Consider the following 15,016-nt stretch of genomic DNA (forward strand, 5'->3'; position numbering starts at 1 on the left):
ACATCAAAAACAAAAGAGAGGAAAGGTTTATTTTTACCAGTAATTTCAGAGGTCTCCATCCTGGTTGTTGGGCCCTGTTGCTTTGGGCTTGTGATGGCAGGGTTTATCAAAGTAGGAGTGGATGATAACAAGGTCTGTTCACTCCATGAGAGTTAGGAGGCAGAAAAACAGAGAGACGGAGACTGCTGGTGAATATCCTGTTCAAGACCATACATGTAATGACTCAGTCTCAATATAGCTTTAAGGCTCTCATCCCAAATGTTGTACTATGTCCAATAGCACCACACAGTGTTTATGAAGCTCTCAACCCATGGTCTTTTTGGAGACATTCAAAATCAAAGCCATTGCAAGACTTGGGGCGGTGCGGGGGAGGGGGGACTGTTGTCTCATCTCTGCATTTTAGTTCCAGTTGTCACCAGCAGGAAATATAGCCCCCACTTACTCTCTCAAGGCCAGAACAGGAAAAAAGAAGTTAGGTGAACATGGTCACACATGGGCCTTGAATGCAGAGGTGGTGTGAGTCTGAAGCCAGTGTTGGATTCATAGTGAGTTGGAGGTCAGTCTGAGCTGCATTGAGATTACAGGTGCTGGAGGTTTAACTCAGGGGTGGAACTCTTGCCTAGATTCCATCTTTCCAAGGACCAGTCTTGGCTTGGAGAGGGGTTCCTGAGAGAATGAGTGTCTGGAAGTGGTAAAACAAATGACGTGAAGTCGAATTGTGGGTTACAAGCTGATTGCCTATGTTTTGCTAGAGACAGCTTTTCAGATTGCTCTTCTCAAAACAGCTCTCTCTTGCTGTTCTAAAAACTCTCTGGATAACTCATCTCTTGCAGATCAAAAGCCTGGTCTTTTATTTACATATTAATTCAGTTATTACCCCAGGTTCCCTTTTCATCCCATGACCCAAGCCCCTTGGTTCTTAGAAAGAGACAGCAAACATATTAAAAAAAATATTGCCAAAGAATTTAGAGATCTGCCTATCTTGGTTAAGCACAGATGATAAGCTGCCCTGGAATTACCATTCCTACCACTCCTGGGCCCAGACCTAAACTCCCCTTGTCCCAGGCTGACCTAGAACTCAGGAATCTGCCTGCCTTTGTAAGCATAAACAAAAATCTTAGGTGGGTGGGATCTTGCCCTGCAATCACCACTCTCTACACTTATTTATCTCCTTCCTTTGTATCTTTCTGACAGGCTGGTTCCAAGTGCAGCTGCCTCTGTTCCTTTAGATCTGCGAAGCTCCTTATACAACTCATCCTTAAATTTTGCATAGTTGAGAAATGATATAGTTTTGAACTCATGGTTTTAGAGTTATTTCCCACAGCCTTAAAGGCTGCCTGAAAGTCTCAGCATTTACCATTTTGCTGAAACATTAGCCACACCCTCACCTCCAGGACTTGTGCTGTCTCTGATTATCATGGAGCCATTAACCTTCACCAGAGAGGACATTCCTCTGGAGGAACATATGGAACTTATGCCCACAGTAACTGTGGACACTCATGAAGGCCCATACCCATGCCCTTCTGACTCTGTGTCAGTGGTGGGAACCATGTCAGGCCATCCCTGCCATGCCCAAGCATGACTTGGCACCATCTCTAGCACCAGGATACAGGGGTTGGGTAGGGTGACAATCACACAGAAAATGGATATCATTGACCACTCTGCCATGGTCTTTGCTCTTGCTGTCAAATCTTGACAAACAGTGGCTCAGTTGTGGTCCAGTGGTATTTGTGCTCAGTGATCTGTTCCCAGGTTGACAAGAGATTTGCAGTGAGCTACTCTCATTTCTCTGCATGTGTATTTTTGTTAGGTTCCAACTGCTTGGGCAGGCGAACCCAGATCTGCTGCTTTGATTCTGTCTCAGGGTCACAGAACAGCAAAAGGAAGGGCTTTTTTGGAGAACCCAACCAAGACATCGTGTGTGTGATGTTGAAGCGGGATCCAGTTCATGGCTTTGGTAAGAGGGCTTCTATGGGTGAGCCCCCTGTTCTGCTTAGCACAGGGAGAATAGGCACCATTCTTCTCTTTGTTTTTCTCCACTCTCCCAACCAGCACACTTCTCTCCTATCTTGCATTTTTCAATAATTCTTTCCATTTTTCCTTTCTTTTAATGCCTCAAAAAACCTACTAAGATTTTTGGGACAAAGGATTCTTTGTAAACACTGATGTATTTTCAGGATGCATCTAAGCACAACATCACCATCCCCCAATACACACACACACACACACACACACACAAACACACACACACAAATCTTATACCAACCTTTCTCCAGTATAAGTAGGTTCTTAATAATGTAGAGGAGTAGGCAATCTTTCTCATCTTCAATTATTAATCACAATTTAAAATTCTTAAACTGTGTAAAAAAAAAAAGATATGGAAACAGTATTTGGTTAGAACTCATCTTCCCTAGGACTAGGGGATGGCTCAATTGATAAAACACTTGTCATACAAACGTGAAGCCAGAGCTCAGATCCCCAGTACCCATATAAAAGAGTTGGGTGTATGTAGTGTTGTGCCTGTAATCCTGGCACTTGGGAAGCTGAGACAGGCCTTCTACCAGCAAGCTGGCTAGTTAGACTGAATCAGGGAGCTTTGCATTCAGTGAGAGACTGCTTCAATAAATAATGTGGAAGTCCTGAAGCCCACATGATACCTCATAACCATAACTGCAGTCTCAGGGGATCTGGTACCTTCTTCTGGCCTCCACAAGGCATTACACACACGGCACAGAGACATACATGCAAATAAAGCACCCATAAACATATAAGAAGGAATGTATGAAGTAATAATCAAAGTGGAGAGGAATCAAGGAATACCTCCTACATACAACTCTGGGCTCTACATGCACATGCACATGCATGCATGTGAACCTGCACACATGTGAAACACAACACACAGATGGATGTGGGCAACCCCAACCTATGTCACAAAACCAGCTTGTGTTGGTGGGCTGCATTTCTAGCTTTAGCTAGGGTGTTAGTGGGGAACAGTCTGCTTTTCCCTGGCATCTCACTAAGGTGAAGTTATCAGCACTTGGTAGCTGTGAGAGCCACAAAGTCATTATCGCTTTATCCTTAAATGCCATCTTGATTACAGGTTTTGTCATTAACGAAGGAGAAGATGCAGAGCAAACAAGGCCCGGCATTTTCATATCTTCCCTTATACCTGGGGGACCAGCAGAAAGAGCTAAAAAGATCAAACCAGGTACACCCTAAATTAAATTGCCTGAGATGTTTTAAGTTACTATCTTTCTTATCCTTGCTGGGGCTATTGAACTAATTCATTCTCTCTCTCTCTCTCCAGGAGGAAAGATACTAGCCTTGAATCACATTAGCCTGGAGGGCTTCACATTCAGCATGGCTGTCAGAATGATCCAGAATTCTCCTGACGACATGGAATTAATAATTTCTCAGCCAAAAGGTTCGTTTCATCTTACTTCTGGTGATGAAACCGTTTCCTTTGTATCACCATGAGCTTTGCACACAAAGCTCTATGTAGCTTTCCTGTGTAGCTCTCTGTAAGCATGGCCATGGCTTGTAAGCAGGCAGCACAGTGGCATAAATCAGTATGCTCTTCCATGGCAGGGGCAGAGCACGGTCCCACGATTGCATGTGTCTCTGAAAGGCAGCAGCCTCCTTGCTAGGTATGGCTGGATGCACTCATTGCGTTTATGTTTCTGCCCACCGTTGTCACATGACAGGGAGGGAATTCTATTTTTTTTAATTAATTTATTTACTTTACATCACATTCATAGCCTTCCCTCCCTCCTCTCTTCCCAGTTCCTCCCTCTCACCTCACCTCACCGGCATCCTCAGGGAGGGAATTCTTATTGACACTCAAGTTCAAGATTTCTACAGCTGTGTTCAGGTGAAGCAGTTATGTAGGCATCTGGAAAAGAGAGTATACTTGTCCTCAGGCTGCTTCTACACCACAAACACAGTATTCTTACTGCATAGCAACAGATCAACTCCTAAAGGCCCAAAGTCTTAGTTGGAAAAGGTTGTTTTCTTCATCTTTTGACTTAAAGAACAACAGTTAAGAAACAAATGCATAAAGAACAATATGTGGGATGGATATAAACTCAGGCTCATTTCTAAGTGTAGAAATTACACCTGCTCTTTGAAATCCAGTCTCACACTTGCACAAACTGTCACCAAGTAGCTTTCTATTACCCTTACTGCAGGTAGTGGCACTAGGGTCTTTCACAATGTCTCAGGGACCAGCCCCAGTACTCCCATCATTGGTCTCAAGATCACTGTCTCTCTGGAATGTTACAGCCCCAACACCTCTTTCTGAGGCAAGTCAGTAATGTTCATATCCCTTCACATTCTCCACCTTGAGGGCATTCAGTTCACTTCTTATGTTGTCAGGAAATGAACCAGATGGGGAAATCACAATTCAGTGTAGTCCAAGGACAGCCTATGATAATGGTCAAGAAATTGGTATTCAAAATCTAAGGCACATTGACCAGTTTTGCATTAGAGTTCCAGACAATGGATGCATTCTCTGTCTGGGAGTTATATACCATCTCTAAGTGGTGGCCCAGTTCCTTTGAGAACACAACTTTGCCACAGTTGCCATTCTTCTGGGCTGATCCATTGTTGGGGGAAAAGACATCCAGTGATGATCTCCTGTTAAGGCAGGTCTTCTAGACTGGACATTAGGAGCCAGCAGCTAACAGCCATCATGAGCAGCTATTGCTATCTGAGTTATAATCAGCTGCAGAAGGTCAGGCAGGGTTCTCTAGAGGAATGGAGCCAATAGAATGAATATGTATTGCAGAAAGGGATTAAAAAAATAGACTGGCTTAAATGATGCTGAATGGGTAGCTCTATATGGGTGTCTGCTCTGGAGAGGCTGAGTCCAGTAGCTGCTTCATTCACAAGACTGGATGACTCAGCTATCCCATGTGGTGTTGAGAGCCTCAAAGATTCCTGGGAAACTGCTGGTCTTCAGTTCACACTGCAGGGCTAAGGGTAGATATTCAGAAACAGCAGAAGATCCAGCAAGTGAGCTGTGCTACTTGCAAGATCAGAAGGTGCTGCCCACTCCGAGGAAAGGCTTGCCTCTCAGTTCATCATTCCTGGAAATGCCCTCACTGACCTGATACATCTCTTAGCTGATGATAGATCCTATCAAGCTGCCAATCACAATTAACCACCATGACTCTTAGCTTATGCTTCTGATACAAAGGGCAGAGTTGGATACTCTGGCTTTTTGGATCTAAAGTCCCATCTTCTGTTCTCATGAGGACATGGAAGAAAGTAGATTGATGTTTGCAATACTGCCCAAAGGATAATGACAGTGAACTGAGGAAAATGATCAGGACCATGGCCTTAGAGACTGGACAGTACTCTCCCCACTCACTTGATAGCAAAGAGTCTTATATTTGGATTACTCAAGACCACATTTTTTTAAATCAAACATGAGCAAGTGCACTTACTTCCCTGGGTGCTAGTAAGCTGCATCACAGCTGTAAGTCTACCCGTGTTCCCACCTCCTCCTGGTCTCAAGAAACTATAATACTCATCTTTCTCCAACACACATCTGCTGAGCTATTAATATTAGTGCATTAACAGAAAATAAAATGCTGATGTATATAAGTCAATCTATGTGTGTGTGAGAGAATATACACACATTTTTATATATACACATAAAATCCACAGTCTATGAACAGTCTGTTTCACTAATTCTACTGACATATTTTAGATATAAAGAAATCAAAGGTCAGATATGTTAATCACCTTACTCCAGGGTCTGATCACTTATCCACATCTCATGCTTTGTGATTTACTCTATGCCAGTTGGAAGAAGCAGGAGTTCATGGCCAGCTTTCACTTAGAGGAGTCCAGAGCCTGGTGTCACCAAGTATACCCCAAGGACATGATATGTTGGTCTTGGTATCATATAGCTTTGCTGAAAGTCAGGGTTAAGAGAAGCCACACATGTTGAGCATGGGATATGGGACAAACTAGTTCACCCTTTCAATTTAATTAATTAATTAATTAATTAATTAATTATCTGATTCTAATTAAACTGAGATGACAATTTCCTGGTAGCCAGTTGCAAAGAAGGAAAGAACTCATCACCCTCCCCTCCCTTCCCTCCCTTTCTCTTCCTCTTCCCTCTCCTTTCTTTTCCTATATCATTTTTCTTCTCTTCCCCCATCCTAATTACACAAACAACAGGAGCTTAACACAAAAGAGCTGACATTCTTCAATATCCCTGCTCCCATGATTTCATAACTGGGTCACACAAGTGACTTCTATTTATGTTTCTGATCACATCTAGAACATTTCCTTTCTCTACTCTAGATGCAACATTCTCTCGGAAAGGCTGACTTGATAGCATACTCTGCAACTATAAAAGTTCTCTGCATCACTCAAGGAAAAGTCTGTGTCTCATGTGGGATGCTACTGATCTTCCAGCCTCTCCAAACCTTAACTTCTTGACTTGCTTTTTGTAGGTGTTTGTGGGACCAGCCACAGTGAAGAAAAGAACAGTACTGCAAGTTCTGGCATGTTCTGTACAGACATCCTGAGCAACAGGTGCCAGGGAAGACAGTCACCACAAATACATGACCAGGACAGAAATGTCAGAGGACCAGAAACGGCTCAGGTGCCGAGCTCACCGCCCAGGCAGGGACCTCACCTTCCCCTCTAGTAATAGATACGTGTCCTCTTGGTCTATATTCCATTTCTGGACGAAAAGGAATAGGCTGTGGAGTTCAGTGGTGCTCCCATGTCCTGGGCTTCCCCTTGCTCTTGATGTGACATGTCAAACAGCTACAAGCTGGTAGCATGGTGAGGGGGTGGACAGCAAGGGGGCATTTTCTGTCAGCCAGCTCCGCACACCTTGTTGGAATCCAGATATGCTCATGGGCCTATGTTTCAGCCAGGCCTGGCTTCACATTTCAGTTCTTCTCCATACTACCTGCATCTCTGAGCGTTCACGTGATGACACCCCCTTTACCACACCCACATGAACTTATTATCATACAGTTTATCAGTTATTTGATGGGGAATCTCCTTGCTAAACATCTCAAGCACCTCAGACAATATTCAACATGGGCAGATGGCTCTTCTCCTGGATGCCAGCAATTTGCGTAGGACTGCCATGTCCTCACTCCCCTTTCCATTGCCATAACAGAAGGGGTGAGTTACAAGCAATGGTTTATTTGGATCATGATTTGGTGACTGGGAAGCCCCAGATCTAGGAGCCACATCTGGGGAAGGTTATTCTGATTCACGAGACTTGTGCCTTCATGACCTAATCACTGTGAAAGTTTTATCTCTAGTATTGTATTAATGGTAATTAAATTTAAGGATTTTTGGAGGAGATGCTCAAACAACAGCATCCTGGACATAATGGGTGCTCAATAACTGTCTTATACATAGTTGAATGGATGAACAAATCTTACACAGTTGTTGTCACAAGTATCAAAGAAATTGCCTGATGCATGGTATGATCTTTTTCATAAAGCCTTCAATTATTGAAAAACCAACAATAACATGAGCATTATTTCTAGGAATGGTCAGAGATCCTCGTGAGGTTTGCTTTTGCTTCAGGAAGTTTCTGTGGGACTGGTAGCCAGCAGCACTTGGCTGGCATCGTGTGTTGAATGATCTGGAAAGCACTGGAACAGCTTTAGTTCCAACATGAATGTTTGCAAAGGAAATGCAGAAAGGAGGAATCCACATTTATCCACCCCCTGCCATGTGCTGGCCCATTCATAGTCACAGTTAGGAGACACTGCTGGGGTTCAGTTCTGTGGATTAGGAAATGGAGAGAAGAGATTCTGAGAGAGTTATGCAAGGTCACATACATGTAAAGGAATTGATAAAGCTGGAGATGTCTCTCTAGACATATGCTGTTCCTGGGTACAATGCTGCTAGCTTCTTCCAGTGCATGAGAGCTAAGCATCTACAGAGGTTGGGCAGGTGCCTCATGGCTCCGTTTTTCCATTTGTTTGCTTGTGGCAGGGTGCTGGCTCTTGTCCTCCATCCCCTCTACAAACCAACACTGGTGAAATCTACTTCGTGGAGCTGGTTAAAGAAGATGGAACGCTTGGATTCAGCGTGACTGTAAGACTTTGTAGGCAACTGAGAAAGCAATAGAATGGTTACCATCCAGAGCCTTGGATGGCATTACCCTCTGACAATGTGCCCACTGTCCTTAAGTGCACGTTGAATGCAAGGGTTAAGTTGAGATTTCCGTGGGTAATTAGAATTTGGAGAGTGCTGTGAGACTCAGAGGAACTTGAGGTTGTGCTCTGTACAGATTCTAAGGAAAGGTAGCAGTAGAAAGGGGCAAATGTGAGAGAAACTGGGTAAATTAGTCTGGCTCCAAGCTCAAGCTGGACAGTAAGGTAACTTCATGGATGGAAACCCAGGGTAAGTTCCATCCCATGCAGGGCTGGAATAAACTTGTGCTCCATCCGCAAGGGCTCAGGACAAAGTTCCACCTTTGAGGTCTTCACCACGTCTGACTCTTTGCTCTTGGCTTTTGAGCTCTACCTAACAGATGTCTAAGAATGGATATTCCCTCTGTCACTAGCCACCCAGGGGTATGGGAAATGGTGTCCACAAAAGGGGTGCACACAAATTCAGAGGTCCTGGTTTGGAAGGCACTGTTTGTATTAGAACAGTGACTGTGACCCATTAGTTAAGACTGTGGGGTAAGCCCTGGAGCTCAGTGATAGCACATTGGATTCAAAGAAACAGCATGGAAATCGTCAGCACTTAAGGAAGTGTCAAAGGACTGGAAAAATCTCACAGGTAACCCAAGTGATGAGCGAAGGGAGAGAGTACTTTGTTTCTCTGTGTGTCTACTGCAAGGAGCCCTGAATTGCTGAACCACCAACAGACGATTTCTAATACCAGGGAATAAGAATCCTGAGTACACAGGGACTGAACAGGCAGGGACTTAGTATGGTCAGTTTATTCTTGGCTTGATAAAATAATCTTATCACAAGACACCAAACACAGCACTTTCTCATCTAAAAAAACTTGCTAAATTTTAGATTATTCAGATTTATGCGGATACATATGCCAAGAGGAGATTGGTGATTTCTTTTGACTAGTAGAAACACTAATTTTCTTTGGAGAATCTTCATTTCAAAACTAATTGTTGAAATGTCTCACTTAAAGTCCAAATGGCCGCTGAACAAATACAATACCTTCACATCCATGGACAGCTCAAGGAGTTCAAGCAAGTTGAAGGCAAACTTTAGAATTTATAACTGTCAGCTTGGCCAAATATAGCCGTGATACAGAAAAGCATACTGTCACATTGAGCGGGTGGAAATGTGGATAATTACATGCACATTCACACTGGGATGCAAGCTGGCAGTATCTCCTGTAATGAAAAAAGTGCACATATCCGTGGGCCACAGACACAGGAATGTGGATCCCATTAAGGAAAACGGTGCACATGAAGGGGTTGGATGCTGTGTTGCTAACAGTGGCAAGCGCACTGAAGAGATAGAAGACTGATCAACTGAGAAAAGGTCGCGTGTGTTCTGGCACATGTGCATGGAAACCAAGCTGATGGCCCTGACACAAAGGAGTCAGCACTAGCTCTGCCCATGTGGAAAACCAGAAAACTGGCCACGAGACTCTCTTTTGTGCAACATATAACCCAGTTGAATTTGATTGGTTTGTGTTTGTTAATAAGACACATAGAGTACTTAAGAGTGTGAAATGAACTTAAATCTGTTTCTATGGGAAGGGAGAACTTCCATGTGCAAGAACAACCATGTGCGAGTTCAGTACACTTTTGTAAGCCAGCTGAAGACCTAGGTAGATAGAGGGCGAAAAGCCTGAGGTTGAGCAAGGAAGGCTAGGTAGGCTGTATGAGTTCACAGCAGCAACCAGACCATGGGTGGATCAAAGGCCCTTTCTGGTGGATAGCCACTTAAAGATTTGTGTTAGCATTGCTAGAGACGTAGTTTCGGAGGAGTCTTGAGTCTGTTGCATAGACTTGCATTAGCCCGTACCATCATTCATTAATTAGCTTTCCACCTCTATAACTAACACCAGAAATATAATCAAATTACAAAGCGAGTAGGTTCATTGTGACCTGCAGTTTTAGAGGTATCAATTCATGATTGGCAGGCTCTACTGCTTTGGGGCTGTGGTAGCTTATCATGGTAGAAATGGGGTCGATAAAGCCTATCCCTCATGACCAGGAAGTGAAAGAAAGAGGAAGAATGGGGTCCCACAATGCTCTGCTCTTCAAGTGCTCACTCCTGTGACCTAAGGACTTCCCATGACGATCCACCTCATACAGATTCTACTACCTTCCAACAGCACCAGGCAGGAGCTAAGATTTATTGCTAGGCCTTTGAGGGACATTCAAGATCCAAACTGAAACAGAGCCATTTGGTTGACTGACTTGGCTGTTCATGTTGAATTCTATATGATCATATACATATGGAGAAAAGTAGAGGGAAGTGTATGAGCACACATTCATTGTTACTGTGCCATTAGCAGTGGGTGGGAAGTAGAGGCAGGGAAGGAGTAAAAGACTGAACGAGTACCATTGATAAAATATCTGCCCATGTGTATGTCTAGCTGTGTAAAGTAAGCTGGAAGAAAGAGGCAGCCTTGGATCTTGAACTTTTAACTTCCAGGTACATGCTTTGTTGTCAAGTTAATAAGAACAAGTGCAGAGCCAGCCCTGGTGCACATGCCTGTAACCCTACAGGAGGGGACCTAGGGCTACATAGAAAGACCCTGTCTCCAAAGAAAAGTTTCAAGATAATTAGTTGTTTAAACTTATTTTCATTCCTGGTTTTGTACCCACAAACAAACATACCAGGTGTGCCAAACACAAGAACACAAGTCCTCAGTCCTTAGGGCTGGCTACAGGACACCTGCCATGTGCCACCTGGGGCTTGGCTTGATTTTGTCTCTCAGTCTGTGTTGTATGGTCTGTGTAAGCTTGACCTTCCCACTCACTGGGGAAGAGTTTGTCTGGGCGAATGCAGAAGGCTGTTGGAGTGGGATAGATCACAGCTGGAAGAGATGGGCTCCCCTGTTCGGGAGGTAGGAGGCACCCAAGAGGGGACCAGTGGATTGAGTATTGCTTTGTATTTTGTAGGGTGGCATTAATACAAGTGTGCCTCATGGAGGAATCTATGTGAAATCTATCATTCCTGGAGGCCCCGCTGCCAAGGAAGGACAGATCCTACAGGGTGAGAGATGAATCATGCTGGAAGTTGTGGTCTCTGTGCTTTGGAACACTGACTGAGAGGATCAGCTCAGGCCTTGCTCATTTTAGCCCTAGAAACTTCTGTCTCTAGGGTTGGTTTCTTTGTCTGGGAAAAGGAAAAATTTTACCTGCTTCACCCTCTCAATAAGCTGGCACTGATCTAAAGTTCATACTAAAAGTGGGGTAGAAATTGTATGAGATGCTTGCTGCTGGGAGACAGTATTCCTTAGGAAGATAGGGCTGTTACTGGTGACCCACTTCAGCATGGGGGACATTATCAACTGTGGACTTTCTCTTTACCCTTCCCTAGAAAACAGCTCTGGCATTGGTGACTCCATTTTGGCTTGGGGACATTGTGAGCTTTCTATTCTCCCCCAGAAGACAAACTTGGCTTTGGTGACCCCAGTTTAGCACAGGGTTGAGCTTTCTCTCTACCCTGAATTGTTTCTCACTGCTCTAAAGGAAAGAAGTGACCTTTATTTTCCATTGAAACTGCCCTAATTGAATCAAAAAATTATTTATTTCCTCTTGAATTCCAGTATTTCCAACATCAACTATTGTCTTCCTGATCTTCCCCCTCCCCCTTTCTCTCTTGAAATAGAAAATATCTTGGAGATATAAATACTACCCCTGAGCAAGTTGAAAAAATTTTTTTTCAAAAATAGTTTCACAGGAAAACAGGAGGAAAGAGAAGGGTGATGAGGCTTGGCCTGGCCACACCGTGAGACAGTAATAGACAGGCTTTTATGTCCTTGCTCTGTTGTGCGCCCCAGGAACAGGCACAGGCGATCAGAGAGGCAGCTGGTACTCAGGCTCACGCAGGCTCTTGCTGAGCCCAGGGGCACCTGGCAGCCCTGCTTCCTGACCTGGAGACAGGAGTCTCACAGAAGAGCTCTTGCATCTCTGGGAGACAGGGAACATGGCTGCATTCCTTTCCCAGGTGACCGACTACTGCAGGTGGATGGAGTGAGTCTGTGTGGCCTTACTCACAAGCAGGCTGTGCAGTGTCTCAAGGGTCCTGGGCAGGTGAGTACCCTACTACCAGGGACCTTTTCTTACTTCCAGAGCTTTCTAAACCAACCTCAGAAGTTACAGTTGCCTCTAGGCAGGAATGAGGTAGCCAAGAAAAAGAGTGGGAGTTTTGTAGTCTACCTTCCCCCTCCCCTTTCACTCTTCATCTTAACGCTGCTTTTCTGTGAGAATGTAAAACCCAGGAGGTAGCAGACAGATGTTTCTAAAGTCGAAAACCTCACACCCTTTAAATAGCTCTGGAAATCATATAGTCGTCTGCTTTGGTTTAGGCCTCAGACAGAAGAACAGAACTGAGGGAGAACAGAGGCTCCTGCAGGCTGGCACTGGCTGTACTCCTACCTGTGCCAACCCCATTGAACAGGGCATCCACCTGCACTCAGGCCCCTTCTCTTTCATGCTTTCCCCACAGTGGTCTCCATGTTACTGTCTCTCGTCATATCCTGAGGATGCATAATTAATTAGCACTGTATGTTTATCACGCCATCACTAGTGCACATGGTTAGAGGAAACACATCTGGATACTGTCATGATGGCAAGTAGGAATCACCAGTGTGGGGTCATGGGCCTGGCGCTAAATGACAATTGCAGCAGAAAGATGGATTCAGGGTCAAATTCCCCAACCAGAGGCTTGGCATTTCTAACAGGCTTTGTTCTGAAGTCCAATCACTGCCTTCAGGACCATTGTGGGCAATGAGAGCATAAGGTGCTGTGGGGAAGGATACGAAATCAAACAAGAAAGAAATGGAGGAGGGTCCATCAACCTGGGCCTGGGATGCCGTTCTGGAGATACTGGGAGCTTTTAACTGGTCGTTGCAAGTTCAGTTTTGTGTCAGATCAGTCCACTAATAGCTAAGCTGGGGGTGGACCAATGAAATGGAAATAGAGCTTACTGCCCTGCCCCTTGCAGTGGAGAGGGGTGGAGAAGCTCTGAAAGAGTTACCTTTGCTGGAGAACTCATAAGCTTTAAACCAAACCATCACGGGCGCAGAAGGAGGAGAGATGAATGACCCCATGTATTGCTCCTGAGAGGTTAATAGGGGGATGACCTCATGTGCTGGAGGAGCATATACAAGATGAAGGATATTTTAAGCAAAGTGAGGAAGGGGAGTGGCAAGGGAGGGAGGGAGGGAGGGAGGGAGGGAGGGGGAGAGCAAGCTGGCTACCGAATGTGCTGACAGAGGCACACAGGTTACTTTAGTGACACTTGTTTACAATTCCACCTGCCGATCTGTACCCCAGGAAGAGCTAGACTGGAGATTTGAATTTGAGAATGAAATAAAACTGAGTTTGTCCACTCCTCCTTGTAGGTGGCACGGCTGGTCTTAGAGAGAAGAGGCCCCAGGGCTGCACCACAGTGTCCTTCTGCTGATGACAGGATGGGAGATGTGCACATGGCTGTTTCCCTGGTAACAGCCAGGCCTGGCAGACCTGCGAGCAGTGTCTCAGTGACAGATGGTGAGAGGAGAGAATGGAGTGCTACTATTGTCGTATCATTCGATACTGCTTTAGAATGTCAAGTCAAAGGGGAAAGGCAGGGAGACTTCCTCTGGGTTAAAAAAAAAATAATGCCAGCAGTGTGACTCATGATCAGCATCCAAGCTGGTGGAAATGTTCTTTGAAAAACAAAAATACATAGCATCCAAATGACTACCACCGAGAATTCTGCTCCCAGGCCTGTGCAGCCTCCTGATCACCTGCCTGAATATTAGTGATCGCACATAAACATTTATGGATGAAGCTTATATGAAGGGTCAGGTATTTTCAGACACAATTGGTTCCACGCTTCGTTCAGGCACATGTAACAAAGCCGTTCTAGGCCTCATTAGGCAGACAGGGAGACAAGGCCATCAGAAACCCAGCCTTGTTAATGCATCAGTTAAAAGGGTAAAGCCACGACTAGCCCAGAGGGACATATGGCATCTCCTAACCAGTTGCCTCTCTGTACTTCTATGTCATTTTGTTTCCTACTAGGAAAGGCCTGTTTCCATAGACCATCATGGCTTGGAGCTTAGCCATATTCCACTCTTTCCTTAGGGAGTTTTATGGCCCTGCTACAGGAGTGTGAGGAAGGTTGGAGGCATGGTGGTGCCATCGTCCTTAAATCAATTCTGCCTGTTTCCCCATACTTCTTTCCATGCACTCCAAATGGGGCATTTGACCAATGAGCTAAACACCGAGTAGCCGAGGCCAGTGTGGCAATGGCAGATGGGACATGCCTATGCCATAGACCTTACCCTTGGCTTCAGCTGTTTTAACTCTTGCTCCAGTGAAAAGTTACAAGCCAAGGCTCTGCCACTCTGCTCACTGGCTACCTTCTAAGTTAGTGAAGATAAACAGAAGAAGATCAGAGGCTCCTTTTGGTGACTCTTTGGTTACCTGACTCCCTAGATGCCCAAGGCTCTGTACATCTCTGGCATTCGAAGTGACTGGTCTATGGTCAGTGTACATGGCTAAGCAAATGGCAGCTAGAACATTCTACAGAGTAGACTATCACCGTCCCATGATCCATTTAGTAAAATTTCATGCTGCATGTACTAAAACGCCATTAAGATCCTACTTTGGAATCTAGATGTAATAAGTTTTACTGGGTGCTACAAGCAGATGGTGTATGTCTAAAGCCCCATCCTTACTTATAAATTTAGTTGTTTATATTTAAACATTTAGTTTGGCAGTCAGTTGTCACATGTGCCTGGCTGTTGAACATTTAAAATGTGGCAATCCAAATGGATAGAATGCACAAGAGTGCAAAGATGTATTCTGTAAGAA

At 44.7% G+C, this 15,016-nt stretch overlaps 1 protein-coding gene across 1 annotated transcript in view; it reads left to right on the forward strand.

Annotated features, from left to right (window-relative positions):
- Frmpd2 (FERM and PDZ domain containing 2) overlaps positions 1-15,016 on the forward strand; it is a 96,662-nt gene that overhangs the window by 61,412 nt on the left and 20,234 nt on the right. The window contains exons 18-25 of the mRNA XM_021182419.2: positions 1,811-1,957; positions 3,101-3,208; positions 3,308-3,424; positions 6,471-6,622; positions 7,987-8,088; positions 11,108-11,201; positions 12,159-12,244; positions 13,558-13,705. Coding sequence (XP_021038078.2) covers positions 1,811-1,957; positions 3,101-3,208; positions 3,308-3,424; positions 6,471-6,622; positions 7,987-8,088; positions 11,108-11,201; positions 12,159-12,244; positions 13,558-13,705 — 954 coding nt within the window. The remainder of the gene's footprint in view (positions 1-1,810; positions 1,958-3,100; positions 3,209-3,307; positions 3,425-6,470; positions 6,623-7,986; positions 8,089-11,107; positions 11,202-12,158; positions 12,245-13,557; positions 13,706-15,016) is intronic.

Source organism: Mus caroli, chromosome 14 (assembly GCF_900094665.2).
Source record: "Mus caroli chromosome 14, CAROLI_EIJ_v1.1, whole genome shotgun sequence".
Taxonomy (NCBI): domain Eukaryota; kingdom Metazoa; phylum Chordata; class Mammalia; order Rodentia; family Muridae; genus Mus; species Mus caroli.